The following is a 26517-nucleotide window of genomic DNA, read 5'->3' as shown; positions in this document are numbered from 1 at the left end:
GAAGACTGAAGCAGCTAAGAGGTGCAGAGGCGAAGCCCTAGCTCAGGTCGGGGTCGGGATGGCCATCAGGGGCTGCCTGAAATTTGGAGGGTAGGAGGGAAGAGCCCTTGTGAGCCAGCCGAGGAGCTAGCAGGTGCAGAGAATGTGGCAAAGGCCTCAATGTTCTGACAGAGAGAGGCTGGGGGTAGAGGGAATAGGAGAGAGAAAGAGAAGAGAGACCAGAGACAGAGACCGACCGAGACCAGATCCTGAACAAGACAAAGGGAAGTGGAGTTGGCGATTTTCCAGATCTAATTCACTGAAGTTATACCTGCACAGCTCTTTTCTTTGGATGAGGTGTTTGTACTCTTATAATAAATAACCCTTTGCTTGCATTAGCTTCAGTGGGGTTTTTCCTGGCAGCTGGGGGAGCCCCAAAAGAGCACCAAGGTTAAAGACGAAATATCAAAGGTACATCTTAGGCTGGTGCCTGCTGCTGAATACTGTTCTGGAAATACTCTCCTTCTTCCATCTCTACATCGTCATAATAATGTATTAAGTAATCGTTTTTAACTTCTGGGCTCTCATAATTTTAAAATCTAGGATAAGCATTATTATTACTGCTTTGCTTTTGTTGTCAGAAATGAGAAGTGTGTTGTAAACCGATGCATTTCTTTTATTTCCGCCGGGGAGACCCATGTGAGTAGGTCGTCTTCTTGAATCTTAAAGTTTTGGGTCAGGTTTGCCATCACCATGAGGGCGTCAGTGGACGACTGCATTGTTTTGTCTGTGCTGTGTCATGGGCTTTGACCAAATGTTTGCAAGTATTTAACAGTACACCATCCACTATAGATAGCATTTGGTACCTGGTTAAACCTGTTACGAGGACTTTCCTATTTCACACTTAATAAGAGAATCTCCACTTCCGTACTTCTGTGTCAGATGTGAGCTCTTAAAAAGGTACGATTGTAGGAAAGTCAAGATGAGGGTGCTGACCAGACGTACTGGTGTCTAATTTATGCACAAGTCTAACTGATGCACATTTTCTTAAGAGCTTATTCTACCTGAATTTCTTTCTCTCTGTCACCATCCCCCATTTAGGGAAAGGATAGTCTTCTGAATTGTGATTACACAAAGAAAGCATTCTTTTAAAACCACTGTTTGTACTCTCAACAAATGCTTCTTATTAGAAAGAACTTTTAAAATGGTCTTAATTTATCCCTGTGGACAATGAGATTTTTTGCAGTTATTGAGATAATGCGAAATGGTTTCAGGTAGTTTAGCAACTGTTGATAGATTTTGCTAAGCACTAATGATCAGATGCTGAAGTCAAGCACATCGTTGTTCCCTTAGGTTTTCAGATCTTACATTCACATCCGACATCCTAAGTTTGGTAACTGAATGGAGCTTTCAAGCTTACAAACACTTCCTCAACTTGATTTTCCTAAGCAGAATCAAGTTCCTGTTTCTGCACCAAAGCATGGCTTTTTATTATTATATGATGAAGACCTCGGCCATTTGATGGTCACATCTTTGAACCTGTTTTCCAAACAATATTAATCGCTTATTTCTTCTGCCCAGTTAACCAGGATAGTTACTATATAATTCTGCACAGTTTTGGAAAAAGATTTATTTTTCTTCTGTAGCTGGAGCCCTTCTTTTGACACAAGACAGTGTCATGACCTTCTTCATATAATAGGATTCACCTGGTTTGAAAATATGTGGACTCAGACATGGATTACTAGTCAGATAGTTCCCAAACAAAACATCATTGTATGTCAAACCAAATTCTGATGTATCAGAATGAACTTTGGAGATCCATTTTAATATTTGAAAATGTTCAATGAGCTGTAAAGCAGAATGCAAAAATGAAATATTTTTATCTTAAGGTAAATTGGTCCTGTGGCCCAGTATTGGTGGCATAAAGAGAAGCCACCCAGTAATGGATAAAACATATATCTTCTAAGGCAAGACAGACACATAGCCTAGGAAATTGGTGGAACTTCTTGAATGGGGCCATTCCTTGTCAGTGTAATAACACCTACCTTTGGTGGGATCACAGCCTTCTGGTATAGTACTGGGGTAATATTACATTGATACATGTATTTTAAAGTCACAGATTACTTCAGGCTTGAAGAGGGACTCTTTAGTTCTGTGTTCAACTAGTAATTCGTAAGAATATTTTACTCTTTCACATCCCCAAAATAGTGATCAGGGCAATACTTGTGGATGCAAGTACATTGTAGAGTTCAGACCTATGATTTCATTCCACTTGGAGTTTCAAGGATCTCATGCATCCTAGTCCAGTATTTCAGTGTTTTAGAGTATAAGTTATCAATGGTAGATAAACAGTCTATATTTTTATCTTCAGAGACAAAGCTGGCATTAAAATGAATTTACTTCTGATTAGAGAAAAAACTAATCTTACAGTCACTTTTTACACAATGTTTTGTCAGAAAAATGTCACTTTGATATATATATATTGGACCTTGATAAGCTGTGCCCTGATGTTATTGAAGACTTTTTTCAAATAGTAGGTGGCTTTTTATGAGAATGCTGAAGTCGACAAACAAAAATATTAAATCAGTTTATGTTAAGATTTTATTTCAGATATGTGAAGACTTTTGCATGGTGCTTGGCACATAATACTTCATAACTGTTTAATAGCTGACAGATTTTCTTGAAAAAAAAATTTAGAACACATAGTAGGAGATTCTCTTTTAAGTCTAGATGTACTGATATATATGGAGAAGAGTTACATCTGCTTCACTGAAATACAGAATTGAACCAGATGGTTTTAATGAAAGGTCATTCTCTTGGTGATTTGGTATCTTTGAAATGGGTCCACAGAAATCTTTCCAATAGCCATAGCATATTCTTTGAGAATTTTTCAAAATATACTGCACCTTCCCTCAGCAACACTTTAATGAACCTGTAGTCATTCTTTTTTATGGAGTTAAAGAAAAAACATTTTACCAAGTGGACACATTGTTTAATTTTGTTTTGCATTTACTAGATTGCAGTGCGAGGCCAATAAATTAAGCCCAGGCAGTTCTGTTGCTAATTACACACAACTTCTCTTGAGTATCAGATATTCAAATCCATTTTATGAATATGGTAGAGAGAATAACAACTGTAAAACAAAGCAGTGTGCATGTAAGTGACTGTTAGCGTGCATTTCAGAAAGGATAAATGCTCACCATATGGTACAATTACTGTGTCCAAGTTTTCAAATTAGCTTCTCTCATCCTCCTTATTACTGTCTTTAAAAAGAGAGGAAAAAACCCAACATGATTTATCTACTCTGCAGCAGAACTCTTGACGCAAAACAGCAGCCCAGTTCTGTCCAGTTTTTTTTTTCCCTTAGCATAATAGAGGCTGTCGGACTTTTTTCTACTAATTACTGTGTGAGCCTCAGATGAACCCCCTTCAATTCGCAGGGCTTTGTTAAGGGAGGAGCTGTCAATGTGTCTGCCCGTTTGCAGCTGTGCTGTGGCTTTAGCTTGCTTAACATTATGCTGCTTTTTAGACTTGACAGAAGGGATTTTTTTTTTTTTTTATTAAGGCAAAGCAGCCTTGTAGCGAAATGGTTTAAGCAGCTGCATTGTGGGGAAGCACAAAGAAGTTATTATTGTGTCTGTTTAGGGGGGTAGGACGGAGGGGGAGATATTCGGCTGCTGTTGATGCCGATTGTTGACTTGCCATCTGCCAGATAGGGAGAAGAAAAAAATGACAGCTCCAGCAGGGTGTTCAAGAGGTTGTTTGGAGAGACGCATAAACATGTGCAGATGTCGAACTGAATAATGGCTAGAACTTGAGACGGTTTATGATGCTGCTGATGTTTGTGCGTATACAGAATGAATGTATGTGTGGATTTGGTTAACCAAGGGGACATACTAATTATCATTGTTTTCCTGCCTGCCCCCCTCCCCCTTATTTTGTTAATTAGTTTAGGGGCTTAATACTTCCTCTTCCTTCTCTTATTCACGTATAGTTGCAGAAAGCAGCTTCTTGTCTAAACGGCAATGCAAACTTTGTTTCCCCCTAGAGACGCCAGCTAATCGATTTGGTTAATATCAGGTGTGGATTGCGAACCACTAACAGGAGATTTGGGTTAGGAAATTAGGTAGATTGCCGTGTTTTCAATACGTACACGGAGAGTTTACCGGCAGCGTGAACTCTTACTTGAGACTGAATTGATTTGTTTTAAAGCCGACCGCTAGGGGTGAGATAGAGAGTACCAAATTTATTTTACTAAGTAATTCCATCCTACTTTGAACTTGGATGTTAGTAGTTGTGAAGCCAAGTTATATGGGAACCGGGCCTCCCTGATTAATACTTTTTCTCTCCGGGGTCTTTGATTCTGTAAACGATAGGCACACATTTTCATCATGGAGTACTGACTTGGCTGTGTGTTTCCTTCTGATCCGTTCTTGTCAATTAGGTGTTGGAGATCTGGTATCTGTAATTTTTTTTAAATGCTATGATAACACTTAGAGTGAATGTTATTAAATATGTTTTGTCCCTTTGACTTTAAATAATTGAGAAGAAACAGTGATGTTAAGTACAGTTTCTCAAAGGTGTTTATATTCTAGAATAGCAAATTTTTGTAAAATTTTATTTTTTTAAATTTTTGTAAAATTTAAAATCAATCACGATGGAAGTGAAATTGCTAGAACACGAAAAGGGAAGCCTTGGCTTCTCTTTCCCCTTTTTTTCCTCTTTGGATTTATATTATCAAAAAATGTGTGTGGTGTAATTAAAGAGTTTTTACTTTGACTTTTGGTAAACTCATGTTTTCCTAAAACATTTAGGGTATTGTTGCATAATTATTAAGCAAAAATGCCTCCAGTGTGGATGAAAGGCAGACATAAGTGACGGAGCTTTGTGTCCACAGTAATGTCTTTCTGAAAGGACTAAATGAAGATTATCTGTTATTTTCTACTCTTCATATAGAAATAGAAGTCAGGTCTATTGAGAAGAACTTTCTAGCTCACTGTCAGTTTCTCTCCAACTGATTCTAATCTCTATTTGCAGAAAAGGCTTAGAGACTCATCAACTACACCGGACCTTGTCTTTGTCTCCTTGTGTATTTAGTTTTCTCTTTTACTTAGAAGCCCACGAATACGCCCCGATTTTTGTATGTGGAATTATGTACAAGTATCTGTAGTTCCTTAGTCAGTGCTGATATCCGTGCTAAGTTTGGGAACATTTTGCAGGTAGAGGCGTTATTAAACCGAGCGAGTGTGGTGTGACAGGATGTCAGTGAGTGGCTGAACAAAAGCAAGCTTGTGCGAAAGCAAACTTGTGGTTCTGGCCTTCGTTCGTCATGTCCTGTTACTTCCCATTTCTCAGAGCCATTTACGGAATCTGAGTGGCACAGGCACGTATACATAGGTGATCACGGGATTGAAGGCAGAGCGTCTTTGAATTTAACGCAGACCAGATTTCAGTGTCACTTCGCTTAGATGAGGGACTTCACGAAAATGCCCTCACCTGTTTGAGTGTTAATTTCTTCGCGTGCTGACGGGAGGCAACAATGACCGCTCTTCAGAGATCTCGCGAGGACGCAGTGAGATGACGATAGGTTTAGACTGGCCCCTGGCGGTAGTGTGTTTGTGGTAGGTGTGACGCGTTTGTGGGGCCGCAGGTCTGTAACCGCACTGGTGGGCGTGCTTTTATAACGCTGTGAGTGTTGCCCTGTGAGCGTGCACAGTTCCAGGGGCCAGATTAGAGATGCCAGGTCGCTTTCTCAGAACCTTACATTTACTTAGTGATTTACGATCGTTTCGTAAATCTGCAGGGAAGGTGATTGTTCAAAGAGAATATAAGAGAACTGTGATTTGAGTGAACCTATGTTGGGGGGGTGTAGGAGTAGTTATTCAGTAATGATTTTATATTGTATCTTATAAAATAATTTTTCTACTTTAAAAAACTCAGCATGAGATAGCTGAAAACTGTATTTATTCCTTTAATTCAGTGTTAATCTCATTATTTTAGAACTACATTTTGCTCTTCTGTGGCCAGTACTTACGCTGGATCTGGGTTACAATTATTTTTAAAAATTCGATTGGGTTACAATTATTTTTAAAAATTCGATTGTAGAACACATTATAATTACTAAATTTTGTGATTATAGCAAACAACACTAAAAGTAATGTTTTTATCTCCTGACGGAGTCTTAAAACATTGATTGTCCCAACTCCTGATTTTGCAGACGTGGACACTGAGGAGGCTGCGGGCTGGGGGGCGAGGGGGGGGGCACTGTTTCCCGGAGGGGAAAGAGGGGGGGCTGTGGCCGACGGGGGCAGTAAAATCAGCGTAGCGTGGTGATGCCCCCCACGTGTGCAGGTGGTTCTTTAAGGCTTTCCTTTAAACTTGCTGTTTCTCTCTGGCATCCTCTTTACTAAATAGTACTCACTAATTTGGGGTGAAGAGTCAAGGAATGCTGTACCTGGGAGAGTGAGCGGTTCATAGGACTGGGCATGACCACTGCTGCTTTGGTTTTGAAGGATAAATTGGTTATACGAAAAAACAAACCCTCAGTCGGAATGCTGTAGAACACAACGCTGGCTTCTTCTCAGCACGCTTTACTGTGTAATGGCACACGGTGATAAATGCCAGTGTTTATATACAGATAGGTGTTACCATTTAACTTTTTAAAATAATGTCACATGTGCCCACAAACAAGTTACAGTACCAAAGAGGTGGCACTGTCCCCACGAAACGTAGCGTCACAGATTAGGAGGAGAATGTTCGACAGTGAAGACATTGTGAGTGAAATTGGTACTTGGTGTATTTTCAGGGTAATCCAAAAACCCCTGAGGAATTTCTAGCTTTAATGGTATATAGATGTATTTGAACTGTGCCTCAGAAAAATCCTGCATGAATAGTAATTTTTAAAAATATTGGCCAGTATGTTGAAAACAGAAGAGTATTTCTCTGTGTGACATATTCTTTAAGGCATCTTGCTAAATGTTTTGGCTTAAAATTTTTAATGTGTTTTAGCTTCAAGAAAATCTGATTAAAGATGTTGGTAAACTTGGTAGCACTTTTTAGAACAGAAGATGATTAAGATACAAAGGCAGAGAGGCATAAAGCGTGAAGTTTGTGTAATTTTTTGGCTGGGCAAGTCATTTATTTGCTTGAGACTAGAACACAGCATCAAAAGTTCATAATTTTATACTTTTAAGTGAAAGCACATAGAACAGCAGCTGGTGTTTCCTGGCATCTTTCTGAAGAGATATTTAAACTTAAGTATGTATATTTATTATAGAAAAGAATTTTATGAAATGACCTTCTGTCCCTTCTCTGCATTTATTATATTATGTTCAACTGACTCTTATGATAACTGTTGGTACTTTTTAAAGTACCAACAAAGTAACATAGGATTTGGGATTTAGGAATTTTTTTCTTTGACCTTCACATGTCCATAGGGTAGTATAATTTCAAAAGAAGAAAACTGTTTAATTCCAGTAGCACATATTTTAAGAACCTCGTTTACTCAGAGTCGTGCCAGGTGATGGTATAGTTCCTGAGTAGAGAATTACCCTTAACTTAGGGAAAGCAAGGGCTTTTCTTAAAAGTAAATACACATTCTACACAAAAGTGTATTTCCACGATATGAAAACCACACGTCAGCAGATCTTACCGTGTAAAAGTAAAATTTGTTACTTAACCTGCTTGTAATAGTTTTTCTCTCCCTCAGTACACAAGGACACTCACTGTAAGAAAGCTCTCTGGTTTAGGCTGGGTTCTATGGGGCCATGGGGGGCAGGGAGGAGTTGGTGGGGTGCAGTTGCACAGTAAGACTCCGACATGAAGATCAGCACATTTTATACCCCTCAATTCAAAGTTTGCCACGACTGTATCATATAGGGCTAGTTACTCCATGTTTTGTATTTCAGACCAGTGAAGGCCAGAAAACTTCTCTCCTACTTTGTGTGACATCGGTGCTTTCTGAGAAGAAAAGAATAGAACACCCAGTACACATTGCATTAGGTTCTGGAAAGTGAACTGATAATCCTTAAGCTATGGGAAGAGTTTTACACTTCGAGAATCAGCATGAAAATTAGGTTGGCGCTTTGACCCTACAGTACCGATTTGTCACTTGTCTTCTATTTTATTAGTAAGCGAGGGGGTTGTAATAAATGGGCCTATTGGTTGGTGGCTGCTTGTAAGAAGACACCCGATCACCTACCTTGGGGCTGAGTGTTAATCTCGTTGAATTAGTTTATCTTTATTGGAAGGTTTTATGTTCTGGTGTCCTGCAGTTTTTAAGTAACAAATTATTCTACAGAGGCCATTATGATAGAAACGTAATATAACTTAATATTTATGCAATGGGGAATCACTTTTGTAATTTTTCATTTCAGTGGATTTTGAATGACTTTCATGACTGATGCTCCAAGTCGTTTTCCTTTGTGATGCCTTGATTTTCAGAAAATCTTTCCTTTCAAACTTTCAGGAAACACTTGAAAACAGGCTTTATTATGCTTGTAGAGGTGTAGGTAATGATGAGGAAAGAAATACTTGTGTATAATGAGAAATATACCCATTTAAGGTTTTTTGGTTTTTTTTTTTTTTTTTTTTTTTTTTACAGATTATTTGTTGTTGGAACGGTAGGTAGATTGTTTTAGCAAATTTCCTGTCTGTGTGTTAGGTAATACTGCCCTCAGAGGGCCAAGGTAAGTAAATTCATTTTTAACATTGAGAGGCAGCTTTTCAGCTGTTTGTCTGATCGATAAGCTTGCCTTGGGGAGGAGAAATGGACTTATTAGAATAATTGAATAGTGTTTGATGTGTCCTGTTCTTTTGAAATGTTCGCTTTCTCTGCGCTAAGTGTGCTGAGCCCCTTAAGCACACTCAGTTCTTGCCTAAGAAAGTGATAGCAGACGACTGGCCACAAATTGCTAAATTAGGTCCGTTTACAAAAATGATAAGAGAATTAACATGGGAAGGTTAAGATGATTTTACTTGGGTGTCTTTTGCTTTTCGTCTCTTTTGATCACAAATATTCTGGTATTCGAAATCATTTGAACCACACTTTGAATACATAGCCACATTCATTGAAATGGAAACATATTCCCTACAGTTTTATCGACTTAAGCATAATCACATCTTAAAATACAGTATAAAGTCAAGAATAATTGACTTCACTGGATATGTAATTGTTGGATGCAAATATAAAATATACTAGAAGTTGAAATACAGTATTCTTCCTAAGTGTTTATAAAAGTGTAACATTAATGTATGGTTTAACAGAGATCTAAATTCAGAATGTTTGAGCTCCAGTGATAATTATCTTGCACAATAAAAAAAGAAGAGTGAGAAAGCCCTGGTTTCAAAGTAATGAGTTGTGCACCCTTGCGTTTTGTATGTGGTAACGTTTTTATGAGATACTTTGAAAGAAACATTGAGATGTTTGGTAGTAAATCCCGTGGCGTGCTTGATTTTTTTCCCCACAGAGTAACTTGATAGTGAATCAAGAAAGACTGTTTCTGTGACAGCATTATCTGTTTTTAGCAGAAGATTTCGATTGGGGGAGCATAAATGATATGTAATTCATCGTTGTCAGTAATAGTGGGGGATGAAACTAGGATACAAGCAAAGTGAGTAACAAATTGAAATTTATCCGCAAAAAACCAGCACCTCCTTTGCTCCACAAACGTGCAACAGTGATAGGCCGGCCAAATGATCTGAACAGATTACACTTTATTTTAAATACTCCACTTCTGTGGAGTTTAATATGCTATATGTATTAGGCACTCGCTACATCTTTTTTTGTTTGTTTGTTTAGCTATACTCTAAGATGTAAACCATACTTTATTCATTTGACAAATGCTGGGTAATGTGTATGAGCCAGAGGTTGTTCTGTGTACTTCATAAGTATTCATTTATTTCCTCCAAACTGTTGTCCCCATTTTCCAGAAGAAGAAGCTGAGGCACAGAGAAATTAAGCAGTATGTGTGGTGGCACACAGCGAGTTAGTGGCAGAGTTGGCCTTTGAACCCTGGGCTCCCCACTTCTGAGAGCTTGAGCAGCCTGGCAGAGTGGGATTGTGTTTACTTCACTAGATCTTTGTTCAGATCACAGCTTTGGCCTTTACTTGTTAGCAGTGTCTCAGAGCCTCAGCCCCGCTGGGCAAAGTGAGGACACCCTGGCACCTGTCTCTCCGTGTTGCGGCAGGGGGGTGGGGGGGGGGCAGGTCTCGTGGGTGAAGCCCAAGAACAGTGCGTGGACCTGTGCACTTAAATGTCCTTTTCATCCTGGCTTTCAGCACTTCTGTTCACCCCTTAGGTGCCGAGAGGCAAGTCTCGGGCAGGATGCTGCCTAGGAAGAATGAAGGGGAGGAGAGAGGGCTTAGGAAGGCCATGGATTCAGCCGTAGAGTGAGTTTGTGGTTCGACTCAGTGTCGTTTTGGGGTCTTGTGCACTGGAAATTTACTGTAGGAGATACTCCGTGGGTGACAGTCTAAGATAAAGCCCTATTCTGTTGTGTTGGGGTTTTTTTGCTAAGGCAGCGATCTGAATATCGGGCTGGGAGGGTTGAATTACCTGAGGGTTTTTCCAGAGGACACGGCCTCTTCCCCGTGAGCAGGCACTCCTGTCAACTCCCGACCACTGCCCTGGGGAGGCACTGATGGTTGTGTTTGTTCTCCATCAGATGTGTTCTAACCCCGTATAGGTTGTGTTCGAGTGAGATTTCTGTGTGAGAGCTTTCTGACATGAGTATACTTCACACAGTGGTACGTTTATCTGTTCAATTAATGATAAACGCCAGCCCGCTCTGGGGTAGGTGCTGGAGATACATGGTGAGTAGGTTTGTGTTATGGACTTGCTGCCTCCATATTTGATATTTACTAAGGCTCTTTGCTGTATATGCAATGTAGGATGTTACGCTAATTTAAACACTTAGAGAATATCCTGTGTCGAGATGGAAAATATTTATAGTAAAGAAGCTGTACAATTTTTGTCTTTGAAAACGTCCATTTCTTCCAAACTGCTTAAAGTTCTGTGGCCCCAGATACTTTGTTAAAATAGTCCAGGAATGACCGTGTGTTTGACACAGTGTGTGGAGTCGGAGACTTTTTGCTGTCATGCAGAAAGCAGATTAAGAAGAAAGCTCTGCCTTCACAATCTACAAGGGTGTAAATGTAGGCAAAATAATAATTTAGCTCACATTGAACCCAGCAGGAAGCTGAGTGCAGATTGAGTAATTCTCCACAACATATCTACTGCTATGTAAACTAATCTCATGGTTTATTCTTCATTAAATTGCCAAGATGCTATTTTTCTGTTGGCTAGTTTGTGTGGATGTTTTGCTCTCTCTCTTTGTCTTTCCTTCTCTCTCTCTCCATTCACCTTGCTTTTCTCTCAAAGTAAAACTTACTGCTATAATTCTAGTAAGATGTTCTTATGTTTCAAAGAGTAATTAGTGTCACATTTTTGGTTTAAAGTATAATGTTGTCTAAAAATACTAGGAGGGAACCGGGGTTTGATGAACTAATTTACAGAATACCTTGAAACAAATACCATAATGCTTAACGATAGATGGTCATTGTGCAGTTTTCTGGATAACAGAAGATAAAGCAGATAAAGTACTGGCGGACCTTAGAGACGTTTGCATTGTAACATCTTGTGGTATTCAGTGCAGTACTTTTCTTATCATTGCTTCAGCTTCAAAGCAAAACATGGAACCCAGCCTTCTTTAGGAAGTAGATGTGAAAACCATACCTAATATAAAAATGACAAGTTCATGCATTATGCAGTGGAAGCAAAATTTCTTGACTATAATATACTTTTCAAAATAATCACGAAGGAGCATATGTGGTAAAGCAGAGGAATGTGGGTACATCTGGAAAGCTTTTAAGGCATCTTGGAAGCACAACGCAGAAATCACCAAAATTGTAAACACCTTCCATCTGGTCAGTTGCGGTGGTAACATTGACCAGGACAAGAGCTGACAAATCTCGCAGTGACCTTGTGTGACAGCCAGACAGCCAGCGTGAGATCATCATAAACGTCTGAGTGTTTTGCAGTATGACCTCATTCACCAATATGATGCAGAAAGCCATGAGAGAAATAGACCGCACGGGCACGGTCTCGACACGTGAAAGCTCAGGTGTGTCTGTCACATGTCCTGCTGGGTGAAAGCAGCATCGTGAACCATTCCTATGCCTCTGCCAGTGTTGTCATGAGGCTTCAGAGAGGAGTGGGTGCGGTGCCTTGTCTTGGAACCCATACAGCAGCAAACCAGGTCTCCATGCAATGCGGAAGGATCCTCTGCTGATACTGCTTCCAGCCCCGCTCCCCACGGTGATGCGTCAGACGGCGTCACCGAGAACCACCATCACCAGGCACACAGGGTGCTGTTTGGAGAGGCCAGGCATGGGAGATGTTGCCACCCTCCATGACTTTCCAGATCGCTAAAAACGACGAAGAGAAGCGGGAGGATTTTTCACTTTGAATTTTATTGCTCGGTCGTCCACTTTTCTCCAGTTCTCTCTTCTCCCAGCTGCCCTACTGTAGTTAAAGCTCCCTGCGGGCAGGTGCTGTACCCGTCTCACTCGTTCTGTACTCACGGAGCTCCTGCGTATTTTTTTTTTTTTCCAACGTTTATTTATTTTTGGGACAGAGAGAGACAGAGCATGAACAGGGGAGGGGCAGAGAGAGAGGGAGACACAGAATCGGAAACAGGCTCCAGGCTCTGAGCCATCAGGCCAGAGCCCGACGCGGGGCTCGAACTCACGGAGCGCGAGATCGTGACCTGGCTGAAGTCGGACGCTTAACCGACTGCGCCACCCAGGCGCCCTGCTCCTGCGTATTTTGAGACCCATTCCGGACTTCTGAATGAATGAATCGATTAGAAGCCATTATCTCCGGTTCTAAATAACCGTGTTTCAAGAACCTTGTTCTTTGAGCTGTGAGCGTTACCTGAAAATGAAGGAGCTGGGGTGCTTCTGGCATGTTTAGTAGACCCCACCCAGTCCTGGGAGACCATCAGAACACAGCCAGAGCTGCTTGATGAGGGTCCAGGAGATCTCACAGAGGACACCACAGAAAGTAACGCTTGGAATTTTGCCCAAGGGCAAGGAAAGACTGTGTTTGAAAGGTCTTGATAAAAGGGGCGTGATAACCCAAACATTGGGGTTTGTAGAAGCTGAAAACCCCAATCAAGATATATTTAGTAAGCTCTTAGCATATGCAAAAGTACTTTCATTTTTTAAAAAAAAGTTACCAGGTTGTCCCCATGCAGTTGAAAAATTGTTACTATGCTAGCTCATTGCAGTGTAGATAATATAAAAATAATTCCTTAAGATTATTTTCAAGACATTTGTAAAAGAGAATGATGATAATTTCATTGAGAAACTCTACTTCTTTTATTCCCTGAGAGGCATTCTTAGGGCTTTTACTTAGAACTGATTGGAACAGAATACTCGCAATCCACTCTAGAAAAATGTAACAGACTCTTTCAGAGATGGCAAATGTTTTGTTATGTTTATCATCCTGCGTTTCTGCAGTAACTGTATTTGGCTTTAAGATCTTTAAGACATGGTGCATGGTTGTGAATTATATATTTAGTATTTATTTATTTGTGGTCCTAATATTTCTTTATGGAAATCTATTAGTGGAAAAGGATTCTGCTATATTTCTTTTAGGTAATGCATATGTATTAATTTGGTTGATGTCAGTCAGTAAGCAACTAAATACTTAACTATACTGTGAACCTCAAAATTAATAGATTTTTTACTGATATCAACATGAAACCTCTTTCTTGTCTTAGGTAGAAATTGTCCCATGAAGACTTTTATTTAAGACTAATGATTTCTTTTTTTTTTTTTTTTTTTTTTTTTAATTTTTTTTTCAACGTTTATTTATTTTTGGGACAGAGAGAGACAGAGCATGAACGGGGGAGGGGCAGAGAGAGAGGGAGACACAGAATCGGAAACAGGCTCCAGGCTCTGAGCCATCAGCCCAGAGCCCGACGCGGGGCTCGAACTCACGGACCGCGAGATCGTGACCTGGGTGAAGACCGCGAGATCGTGACCTGGGACGCTTAACCGACTGCGCCACCCAGGCGCCCCAAGACTAATGATTTCTTAAAGTCCTATAAGTTCAGTTTGAAAGCTGCCATATTTTTGGCTTAAAAGCTCTTCTTTGGAAATTTAAAATTATTTTATTTTCATGGGACAGTACCCTGTGTATATCACTTAATAAAAATAATTCAGAGGGGGCGCCTGGGTAGCTCAGTGGGTTAAGCATCTGACTTTGGCTCAGGTTATGATCTCACAGCTCATAAGTTTGAGCCCTGCATCAGGCTCCATGCTGACAGCTCACAGCCTGGAGCCTGCTTCAGATTCACTGTCTCCCCGTGTCTCTGCCCCTCCCCACTTGTGCTCATGTGTGCTTTCTCTCTCTCTCAAGAATAAATAAATTAAAAAAGTAATTCAGAGATATCTAAAAGATACCTAAAATTTTAGCTCTGTTTTTGGGAAGACTAGTTCCTCTGATATCCTCAAGAAAGAAGAAGTATTAAATCAATGCCGTGTTTTGATGTGGGATAGCCTTTTCATTTCTTTAGGTAGGATTCAAGTTTTATATACCTGCCGCTAGTTAAAGAGATGTTATTTTGGGGTGAGAGAGTACATTTACCACAGGTTTTGCCTGTTGCCTCATCTGTGTCAATCTTGTCGAGTAAGCACAGTACGGATGAGTGGAGTATGGAATGTGAGGTTGGAGAGGTATGGTAAATGGCATTGGTTCCACTTGATAGTAACAGAACCTGACCCGTGCTGTGCTCAGGTGAGCAGTGTCGCACTGTGTCCTTCCTGGAGCTGCTACCACGCTTCTCATTTTTCAGATCAGGGCGCAGGGAGCAGCAGTTCCTGCAGCTGGAAAGTAGAGGAGCCAGGTTCAGACCCAAGGTGCCAGGCTGCAGAGTCCTTGCCCTGCAGCACGATTTCGTCTTACCTGGAGCCCTTGAAGGGTGAGGCAGAGTGGGGAAAGAGCTGAGCCTCACTGGAGAAGTGTATTGATCCTGTATTGACCTTGACTCTCTGTGGTCACCTCAAAGGTGCCTTCAGTAGAGTTTCTTTTGCTCTGAAAAGGGGACCCACGTGCCTTATCACGGTGATAATATGGCCAGTTTCTTTTTTGTGTGGGCTCTCCCCCTCCGTCAATCCTGAATTATTAACATACCCATCCAGTGTGGCTTTTATCTATTCATTCTTCCTCTCCGAGACAACAAAGACAGATAGTAACATAGCTTGAAGATGTGTGTTGTGATTAAACGTGGCAGTGGAATATACATACATATGTATATTCTCAGGAAAGCTGAGCCCACAGTTCTCCTGGCTTTACGATGAGACGGTGGTGCCACCATGCACGTGAGAATGCCCTCACCTCTTCCTCAGGGAGCGGTTAGCTTCGGAAGCCTGTGTCACAGCACGGATGAGTGACTGTTAGTCATGTTTAAAAAGCCGTGTCACCTGTGTCTCTGACAGAAATCAGAATTTCAGTGTGTCTGCAGTACAATTATTGATAACCGGCTCTTTTGTTTTCTTCATATTTTGTCCAAGGAAAGTAGCTTATTTTAAAGCTGCTGCTTAATTGTATCATCTAAATTCTAAATGATCATGTGTATGGGATTCATGACAAACAGTGCTATAGTTGTACCAATTGCTTCTCAATCGGATTGTCTCTATATGTATTTCAGTAACATCTTCGTGACTTCACCTGACTGTTTTCAGCATAGCCCAGGACAGTTGGCTGGGCCTCCAGTGGATGAATGAGCGTTCCTGAGCTGTTCTCGGCCAGTTCTTCTCGAGTTAGGGTCAGGACCAGGTTCTGGAACACAACCTAGCCTTAAAAATGAATGAACGAATGAAGCAAATACTCGTCAACATGATTCATTTGTGAGGATACCAGCTTTTTTCCGTTCGTATGTCTGAACAAATCTCAGCATTTCCTAGTTCTAGATGTAAGACCATTTGAACGTTTTAATCAGTCTGCTTTTAGTCCTTAGACATACGTTCCTAGCTCCTACTCTGCACTTTTTGATGATATCAGCTTTAAAAGTGCAAAGGTGATTCTCAGCAAAGTGCTGATGAAATAATCTGTACTGTGCAAAGATGAATGTAAATTGAAGATTATTAAATACAAATGTGATTTGAGATCAGGTAGGACGTGAACACCGTCAACTTGGTTGGACAGCCCTGAGCTGAACGCATCTCCTAATAAAGATGACCCACGGGGGTACTCATTCAGAATATTGTAGGTGGAGAGTTAGCATGGATTTAAACTCCCACCATCTCCCATCTGAGGTTGTTATTAAAGATCAAGACTGAGAGCCAAAATATTATTTGTACTTGGTGGGGAAATCAAGAATGTTCTGTATGGCCACACGCGCTCAGAAACACTGAGATTTTTTTGTGTTTGAAGAGATTACAGGAAATAAATTATTAAATAATGTAAGAAAGTTGGCAGAAGTCCAGAATCTGAAGTGATTGTAACCAAGAAAACTGTGAACTCTAGTGAACAGCCTCCTCCAACCCCGCATTTCCTAAATAGGACTCTCTCCTGTTTATAAGAGTGAGGTGCATTTCTCCCTTTGTGCTCAGAAGGTATTAACTATGTGTCTCTCTACCACTGATGCCAAGAACTTAACAAATCAGTAGGCATCTTTTTTTGGTTCTGTAAAAAAGCCTTCGGTTGTGGTGCTAAGAAACTGCATTAAGCTTTCTAGGGCCACTGTAACAAACTACAACAAATTGGGTGCTTCAAAACAAAAGACATTTATCGTCTCGTAGTTCTAGACCCTGGAAGTTCGAGGTCAAGGTGTCAGGCAGGGTCATACTCCCTCCAGAGGCTTCACAGGAGAATCCATTCCTTGCTTTTCCAGCATCTGGTGTCCCCAGGCAGTCCTTGGCTTGTGGTGCAGCATCAAGTCACATGGCCTTCTCCTCGATGTCAGAGCCCCCCTGCCTCACATTTTACACCTGCTTCCGAGATGCTTGTGATTGGATTTAGGGCTCACCCAGATAATCCAGCATAAGCTCCTCTTCTCAAAACCCTTAACTTAATCACCTCTTTTGCCATAGTAGGTAATTTTCCCAGGTCCCTGAGATTAGGGTGTGTCCATCTCTTTTGAGGGTCACCATTCAGCTCACTACAGAGGCCAAAATCTCAGGATCCTCATTGGGAAATATATGTGTTTTGATATTGGAACCAGCAGACTTCAAAATACATAAAGCCTCCAGCCAAGCAGTGTGAGAACTAATTGAAAGGGCCCTTAACTAAGGTAGATTGAAAGCTGGGAAGAGGTGGTGTTGGAAATACCTATCCAACATCGAGGGTGTGGCCTCGATGCTTGCTGAGGATTGATCATGACAACGCGCCGTAAGCTTTGAATAGGAGCCCCATAAATGCTGCTGCTTTTTTAAACAAGACTTTCTCCCCATTACAACAAAGCTGTGTCTTAGATAGTTGAAGCCTATGGGCTATAAATATAAAAGTATGATACAACTTGGTTTTAATACATATAATACGTATAAATTTAGGTGTAAATGCCATGTTTAAAATGCAAGCTGTGGTTGACTTTTAGCAGTCTGGCTTAAAAGGATTGGAGGCAGAGAGGGTACCTTTGTTCCGGGCACTTAGCCCCATAAAAGTGAGGACTTTTGGCCATATTTTTAGAGCAGCCTGAGAGTGTGTGCCTTATCCAGACTCTCAGTGAGGAGAGTGTTCAGGTCCTTTTTCATGACCGGTGGGACAAGGTCCGATTTTCTTGGGAAGCCCCAGGCTGCAGGAACAGTTCTCCTTTTCCACCAGTGTGCGCAGTTTCCTGCCGTGGTATCGGGAAAAGCTATGACCTTTTCTATCTCTTGAGCTAGGAATCTTCTTCTTTTGTTCTGGGCCTGGGTTGGTGGCAGTAAAGCTTGCTTTTTTGCTTTATTCCCTCCTTGTGAATTTGTGTCCCCGGTAAGGCCCATTTCTTTGGCAGAAAACGAATCTCTTCTCAGTTCCACTTTTGGAACTAGAAAATAAATATTTAATTAGGCCAGCACATCATGCTGTTGTATGAACTTGACTTGAGAATGTCAATGGGAACCTGTAAACGAAAGGATCTGCTTTCAGGAAGTATTCAGAAGGCTTCTCCGAGTTTTAGGGGTGCCTGAAATCCCATGTGGTCAGGAGTATAAACTCCAAGAGTCAAAATCCTTGTCTTTTTTATTTGTCCACGACTGTCTCCAGCATACAGAACAAATAAATAAGTGTACTCTAAACATCTTCTCAGGAAGTTTATTCATATTATAAACAAGAGTCAAATATCAAGAGTGTTCATTGAAAGTTTGAGATCCACTGTGAGCTTCATGTGATCGTATAATTGTTGACCAATTTAACTGAATCAACTCATTATTAACCAAAATTTGTGAGAAATAATACTTATTTCTATTTTGTCAAGAAGGTAAATTTTGACTTTTAATCCTGTGTGAATGACTACTGCAGTGTCTTGGTGTAGTCTTTCTGTGTCATGGGTGCACAATAGATTTATTTTTAAGAGAGCTTTTTGGCAACCAGAAGTCCTGCTTGTAGACCATATGAAATATTTGAAATTTCCTAAGACTTGCTTAAGAAAAAAGAAGATTTATGTGGTGGTAGCTCGTGTCTCGCATATGAGCATGTAAATACTTAGTGGCTGATAGGAAATTATTCTTAGAGATGAAAATTTGATGTTTATTTCTTTTAATTTCATATTTCTGGAATAAGTGTTTTCAGTGCTTTCATAAAATAAGAAATAGTGCGGGGCGCCTGGGTGGCGCAGTCGGTTAAGCGTCCGACTTCAGCCAGGTCACGATCTCGCGGTCAGTGAGTTCGAGCCCCGCGTCGGGCTCTGGGCTGATGGCTCAGAGCCTGGAGCCTGCTTCCAATTCTGTATCTCCCTCTCTCTCTGCCCCTCCCCCGTTCATGCTCTGTCTCTCTCTGTCTCAAAAATGAATAAAACATTAAAAAAAAAAAAAAATTAAAAAAAAAAAAAAAGAAATAGTGCTATCCCATTATTTCTTCTTTAAAATATTTAAAATGATGGGGCGCCTGGGTGGCTCAGTCTGTTGAGTGTCCAACTTTGGCTCCTGTCATGATCTCATGGTTGGCAAGCCCTGCATCGGGCTCTATGCTGACAGCTCAGAGCCTGGAGCCTGCTTCAGATTCTGTGTCTCTCCCTCTCTCTGCCCCTCCCCTGCTCACGCTCTCTCTCTGTCTCAAAAATAAATATAAACATTCAAAAAAATTAAAATATTTAAAATGAATTTGTTTTGTTTTACCTTTGGTGTAATTATTAAACTATTGCTCATTTTTTAGCCTGGTAGACTTACAGCATCTTATACCGATATGAATCTGTTCCTTTACAGTAGCATTTGAAATCTAAATACTCCATCACTAATTAGAGAAGTAATATCTAATGATTTTAAGTTATATGTAGGAATCCATAGATAAAAATAGAAAAATAAAATAATACGGACAGTCAAGAAAGGAACTTCCTTCATCTTTTTTGATGGGAACTGTGGGTTTATTAACATTCTGGTTTTATAAATTTGGCATGTGTGTATCAATATTTGGGCCATATTTTTTCAGTAAAACAAAGTGAGGAGGGGAATCAGGTTTTCTTTTTCTTGCCCTTTAAGTTCCTTTTATGTGCTGGGATATTTGTATACGTATCATTCATTCATTCATTCATTTGGTAAATCACTATTAAGCTCTGTCAAGTAGCAGCCCTAGGCTAGCACTGACCCGGAAACCATCACTGCAAGGAAGAGGACTGACAGCCCTTAACCACCAATGGGGAAGATCAAGTTTTCAAGCAAAAATTTGAACATATCTGCCATCGTGAGCTTGATGGCTTCCCGGTGCTTACTTTTCTGATGATACTTGCGTAATACGGTGTGTCAGTAGTGGGAAGGTCAGTATAACTCAGCAGACCAGTGTTTTCTAAATGCCCACTGTATGATGTTACAAAACCATGCATATGTAAAAGATTCATTTGACCGGTGGATTTTCCCACAACCCGGTGTAGGAAGTTCATGGATATGGTGTCATAAAACTACCACTTGTCAAATGCTGATGTAGTATCAAAGAAAGATCACCGTAACTGTCAGAATGCTCTTCCCTTTTCCAGCTTCATATCTGTTTGAACCAGATTGCTTTCCTATGTTTTAAACCAAAACAAACATACTACAATAGATTGAATACAGAAGCAGATAACGAGCACCTGGCTGTCTTCTATGAAGCCAAACATCAGAGAGATTGTTAAAACTGTAAAGCAGTTCTCTCTTGCTGATTTTTTTTGTTTTAGAAAATATAATTTTCATAAAAATATATTAGCTATGTTACATGTAATGAGTTTATTGTTATTCTTGAAGTGACAGAAGAATTTTAAATTTCTTTTCAGTTCCTAATACAATAAACTAGACGTGATCTACATTAATGGGCTTGTGGGAGTTCTCAGTAACAGTTAATAGTATAAAGAGGTGTGAGGGAAGGACCTTGAGAATCGCTGATTCAGAGGCACACTGCATATCTGAAATGTATGTTGGGGTGAGATTATGGAAGGGCTTACATTTTCTGTTAAGAAACTTGATTAAACAGTAGGGAGTCAGAATATTTTTGAGCAGACAGGTGATGCAATCAAAGTGGTACACCCAGGCATGGGATTAATCTGGAGGTGGTAGACGCATCAGGATGGAAGGGGGTGAGTAGGAAGCGGGGTGGTCACGGCACAGCAGCAGAAAGGCAGGGTGCAAGGGCCACATTCAGGCTAGGCTAATAGGAGACTGGGGAAGGCAATACTGACCGAGCCGAAGGGGAGGCAACAGCCAGGTGTTTGAGCTTGGGTAACAGGGATCAAGAGAAGAGGCTGATTTGTAGGGAAAGTTGGGCTGTTTTCAGTTGTTTGCAGTACTGTGATTAAACATTTGATATTGAAGAACCAGGTAGAAATACCCCTTAGAGAGGGGACAGTTTTGAGACAAGATAGCCTTCCATCTCATGGTATCACGGAACACCTGTTTCTTAAAATTAAGAAGAGTCCCATATTAGGTAAGCAACTTGTGATCTGGTTGCTAAAAACGTACTTTTTGGAAGAGAGGTGATAGTTTATGTTAAAATTTGATAAAGCGCATTTCTTGACAATCATGTGCTTGGTATTGTAGCACGTGTTCTCACGGTTATTAATGTGTGTGAGTGTGTGAATGGTTTTTAAGCTCTGTTCACCCATGTTCCTTCATTTCCTTGACTTATTTACAGCATTGTAGAGAGGATAATTTCCCTATTCAGAACAATAAAATGTTGTTAAAACAAGTTACGATCAAGATTTAACAGTGAAAACAGACTTTCCCCTCTTTCTTCTTAAAAAATGACACAATTAGTCAGTAGTACTTGGAAGATAAACATCCATTTCATGTTCCTCCTTATGATAAGTGTTTTTCATCGAAATTCCTTGATACTGTGTGGATGATTTACCAAGGCTTTTTAAAATGGTTGAAATATGCTCTAACAGCCCATCTGATAAAATGAAAAACTGAACAAAATGTGTACTCAGATGAATGATTCTCTGAAGAAATAATGGTGCAAATGAATTATCAAAGTGTGAAATCATTAAAAACAAAACATGTTTGAGTTTTTATTGAATCTTAATTGCAGGCTTATGTATTTTCTTTTGTAAGCTAAGTTAAAAGAAAATTGCCTAACTAAATTCTTGGAGGCCAGTGTTGTGGGACATATATTGTACCATAATTGATTTTTCACATAAAAGCTGCTGTTCATTTTTTCCCCCCAGCATTAACATGCATGCTTTCCTCATGTAGGAGAATATATAAAAAACTGGAGGCCGAGATACTTCCTTTTGAAGACAGATGGCTCATTCATTGGATATAAAGAGAAGCCTCAAGATGTGGATTTACCTTATCCCCTCAACAACTTTTCAGTGGCAAGTAAGTTAATTATAGTTGTTGATTCACCTCCTATCTATTTACTTGTGTGACCTCACGTGTCAGATCCCTTATGATATATGAGAAGCCTATGAAAGAGTTCAGGTTTGTATTTAAGAGCAGGGAAACTCTCAGCTTTGATTATCGATAATACATGGCCTTCTCTAAGGCAATACAGTATAAGATTTTATGTAGTTAGAACCTAAATGTGGTAAATACAGTTCCTCAAATATGTACCGCAGGCCTTTCTTCATAAAATATGATTGGAGACCTTTGAACTTGGTTGCTAGAGTGAACTTGGTTGTAAGATGTTGTGGTACCGAGTGCATTTCTGATCGGTTTCCTGGCATGATCTTAGCTCTTTTCGTTGATCATCTGATGAGAAACAAGTGATTTACTTTAGAAATTATTTTCTGGGGAGGTTTTATGTTTGAAGTTAAATTTTTCTTCCTTACAAGTATCTCAGAAAAATGTTTGTAATTAAGATTGACTTAGGGACTGTATATTTTCTTGAACACAGCACAAAATAAACTGAAAGATGGTTCTGCCTGTGATAATGGCAATAAATAACATTGCTGTGAAATGCCGGGCTCTTTAGGCTGATTGTATTACTGATTAATCAACGGAAGGGTTTTTCTGTGTTAACGCAGAAATAAAGCATTTAAAAAGTTACATTAGGTTAAAATAAACTTGCATAAGAGCTAAAATCTGTGCCATTGAGATAAAATCTTCAGCTAGACACCATTCTTAATTTTGATTTTGGTTATGTGTTGTTTTCTGTTAGCTACATTTGGAAAAGGTAGGAGGTTAAGATGGAAGCAAAAAAAATAAAAATAAAAATATCAAATAGCAACAACAAAATATCCAAGATAACAAAAGTCCTTGAATGTCATAAAAGTCATTTTAAGATTATATGGAGCCCTAGCCTTTTTTATGGATAGTATCTTTTAATTTTTTAAGAGTAAGATAAAGCAGTAAACCAAAGGGTTTGTGAAATCATTTGAGTGATAAGAATTCTAACTTAAAAGACCCAAACATCTATTTATATAAATGGATTCTTATGTAGGGATTTCATTTTTTAACAAGTGAGAACACTTAATGTGTATGTATTGGTTAAGGAAATAATTTTTCCCCCACTGGAATACACATTAGATGTTTATGGCTTTCTCTGACTAGAAAATTACTTTTAAAATCCTGTTGTCAATTGAAGTAATGTCTTGTATTTTGTGTTGACTTAAGAGCACATTTTCACTCTAAAGATCTTCTGAGCGAGCATTTGCTTTAAAATGATAAAAAAATTGGCTTTTAAAATCCTAACAGCATACATTATCTCCTCCATAAGGCCAGTACAGTTTCTTAGTTTCTCTATCTTAGTAGCAAATGGTATTGGTTTGTCTGAAATGATTTATGAAAGTACAGAACTCCTGTATCTGCTGATCAAAATGCAGCATTTTTTGACCTTATGAAATTTCACACCCCAACAAGTTTTAAAGACATACTGTATGTCACAGTCTGCCAACATCTGCTCCAACACTTCCACTGGCAGAGGCGGAAATAAATACTGCACTCTGGGGGAGAGATCCTATTTAGTGACTGACAGTCAGCCTATCCACGAAGTAAGTATTAGTTGACATCTGTAATCTTTACTTCTATCATCAAGTAGTCGTAGGTAGTTGACAAACCAACAAGTGAAGTTATAGACCAGCTCCTTAGTTTTCAGAAGTGTATTAACATGGGTCTTACACTAAATCAACTATTTAAGATAGATTATTCTTGAAGCTTGACTTCCTTGCAGTCTTAAGTGGACCTAAGGATGAGTTGTGAAATGGACGCTGGTTGAAGTAGTTCAGATTCCAGCTTTGCCCCGAGGCACGAGTATGACCTCGGAGGGATCATTCTCTGAAGCTCTCAGCATAGAGGGAGAAACACATGGATGTCATGAGCCTGCAAGGCCTTTTTGTCCTACATGCTGAGATTCTGTGAGGGGGATTTTGAGCAGGCCTTCGAAGAGTGAATAGGAGTTAAATAGTTAAAGCAGGGGAGAAGGATATTCCTTAGTGTTCCATAATGTTTTTATGAAACATTAAGAGAAGGAACAGTTGGAGCAAGGGAGGGATACTTGGCCAACAGTTTCCCTCTGTCCCTGGCCCCCTGGAGTATGTGAAAAAAGAGATGATTTTACCAGGTACTTGTAAGGTATGTTGGAAAATGTTACATATGCGTATATGTATATTCCATTGATGGCTACATGAGTCCCTTGTTTTTCCTGATAATTAAAAACGTTACTTCCAATTTAATATATGTGGGTTTTATTTGAATTTTAGCAAAATAGGCTTTTTATCCGTCTGAAAAAGTGAAGAATGAGACCTGGCCAGGACTTCGAATCCCTCTCCCCAATCTTCACTAAATTTCACATTCCTTCCTTTCGGATTTAAAATTTCCAAAAAGTTAGTTTGTGCTTATATATTTCTATTTCTCAATCCATTGCCGTCTGGCTTTCTTTCTTAGTCACTTGATTGAAACCACTTTCAGTAAGTTCTCCAGTGACCACTTAATTGCTAAGACCAGTAGACATTTCTCAGTTGTTCTTTTCCTGGATTGACATCTTGGGCTGCATTTCATGCCATTGATCACCACTTCTTTCTTGGGGTGACCTCTCCTGTTGTGTTCTGGGATGCCTCTTCTGGTTTCCTTCCTTTGCCTGTTTCGTGGATTATGGTACATAACTGGGTTCTGGTCAAGGAAGCTTCTCATTTTGTCCCCGTTTCCTGGCTGGTCACATTCACTTTGAAGGTTTTAGTTACCACCTGTATGCAGTTTATTCTCCCACAAGATATATCTTCAGGGCAGACCTCTCTCCTGAGCCCTAGGCTACTATAGTCAACTCACTGCCGGATATCTCTGCCTAGGTATTTCTGGGACTCAACCTGTCCTAAGCTGAATTTAAGATAATCTTGTCAACTTCCCCCTGTATTCAGTATGTCAGTTCTTTTCTTTCTCTTTCTTTCTTTCTTTCTTTCTTTCTTTCTTTCTTTCTTTCTTTCTCTCTCTCTCTCTCTCTCTTTCCTTCTTTCTCTTTCTTTCTTTCTTTCTTTCTTTCTTTCTTTCTTTCTTTCTTTCTTTCTTTCTTTCTTTCTTTCTTTCTTAATGTTTATTTACCTTTGAGAGACAGAGCAGGAGTGAGGGAGGGGCAGAGAGAGAGGGAAACACAGAATCCAAAGCAGGCTTCAGGCTCCGAGCTGTCAGCACAGAGCCTGACATGGGGCTTGAACCCACGAACTGTGAGATCATGACCTGAGCCCAAGTCAGACGCTCAACTGACTGAGCCTCCCAGGTGCCACTCCTCAGTATGTCAGTTCTGTCTTGAGCAGAAACCTGAATCTATTCCATGTCTTTACCCCCGCCCCCCACTGCCTTCACATCTTCACCCCATTCCCAGTCCATTTCTGTTTCTGCTGATTAGTGTTTGAACTGTAAATCAAACTATAATCACCCCAGAACAAGCTTATTGTCTTCTATTGTAGATTCTTAACTAGATGCTCTGCCTGTAGATTCGACCGACCACTTACATTCTGACCTTCTCATGACTGTCACAGGGACCATTCCCCAGTTAAGTCCTCACCATACCATTCCACTGTGATGGCCCTGCCATTGCCTACTGGATGAAGTCCAGCTTCTTTAGTATATCATGTGGGGATCTCCTCAGTCTGACTTCTGCTTTCAACTCTCGCTTCCTGTGTCTTCTGGGTGGTCACATGTGGGCACAATGAAGCGTTTGTGATTCCCTGCACAGACTCCACAGCTCTTCCGCTCTGAGGCTTTGTTCATGCTGTTCCCCCTGACTGGAATGGCTTTGTGGCCTCTATTTGTCTGGATCATTTTTTTCATCCTTTAAGATTTAATTCACATTTAAATGCCCATCCTTATTCCTACTAAATTACTCTTCCCTGCCTTTCATCAAGCTGGTCTCTTTTGTTGTTATCACAGTGGTTTTTGGTTATTTGTTCATGTGTTACGTCTCCTCTGCTGATCTGTGAGTTATTTTAGGGTAAAGAGCCTAGTGTTATTTATCTTCTATCTCCTAGTGCCTACCTATTAGGGCTTAATAACCATTTTTGAATGAATGAATGAAAACAAATAGTCCAGATTTCTCCAGTTTTAGATGGAAAAGGAGGCCTTTTGAAATTCAGTGATCTGTATAAAGTTACCTTACTAGGTAGTGGTAGCTAAGTGCCAAGGTTAGAACTCAAATTCATCTACTGTCATTTGCATTTTATTTCCCTCCCCTGTCCCCATTCTGTGCCGTTTTCCCTAGATTGAGAGCCTTGAGATATGATTTGGGGTCAGAGTTACGATATTTTAAATGGCTAGATAGCCTTTAGCACGCAGAATGTAAACTCTCCAAGCCCCTGAAACATGGATGAAAAGATCTGACCTCATCCTCCTTTGGGGGATCATATATGAACTCTGTGCGAAGGTCCTCTCTAAATATCGTACTGTAGAAATGTAAGTAAAAATAACCATTGTTTTTCAAGCCAAGTGCCTCTCTAATC

General features: G+C 40.0%; 1 protein-coding gene across 3 annotated transcripts in view; it reads left to right on the top strand.

The window, feature by feature from the left end:
- Positions 1-26517, top strand: part of AKT3 (AKT serine/threonine kinase 3) — a 308341-nt gene that overhangs the window by 113839 nt on the left and 167985 nt on the right. For 2 of the 3 annotated variants that reach the window (XM_045453168.1, XM_045453166.1), the window contains exon 3: positions 21842-21967. The exons of the other annotated variant lie outside the window; for it this stretch is intronic. In XM_045453168.1, the coding sequence (XP_045309124.1) occupies positions 21842-21967 (126 nt within the window). The remainder of the gene's footprint in view (positions 1-21841; positions 21968-26517) is intronic. 3 annotated transcript variants of the gene reach the window in all.

This window comes from Leopardus geoffroyi, chromosome C3 (genome assembly GCF_018350155.1).
Source record: "Leopardus geoffroyi isolate Oge1 chromosome C3, O.geoffroyi_Oge1_pat1.0, whole genome shotgun sequence".
In the NCBI taxonomy this organism is placed as follows: Eukaryota; Metazoa; Chordata; class Mammalia; order Carnivora; family Felidae; genus Leopardus; species Leopardus geoffroyi.
This window is presented reverse-complemented; position numbering and strand designations above follow the sequence as displayed.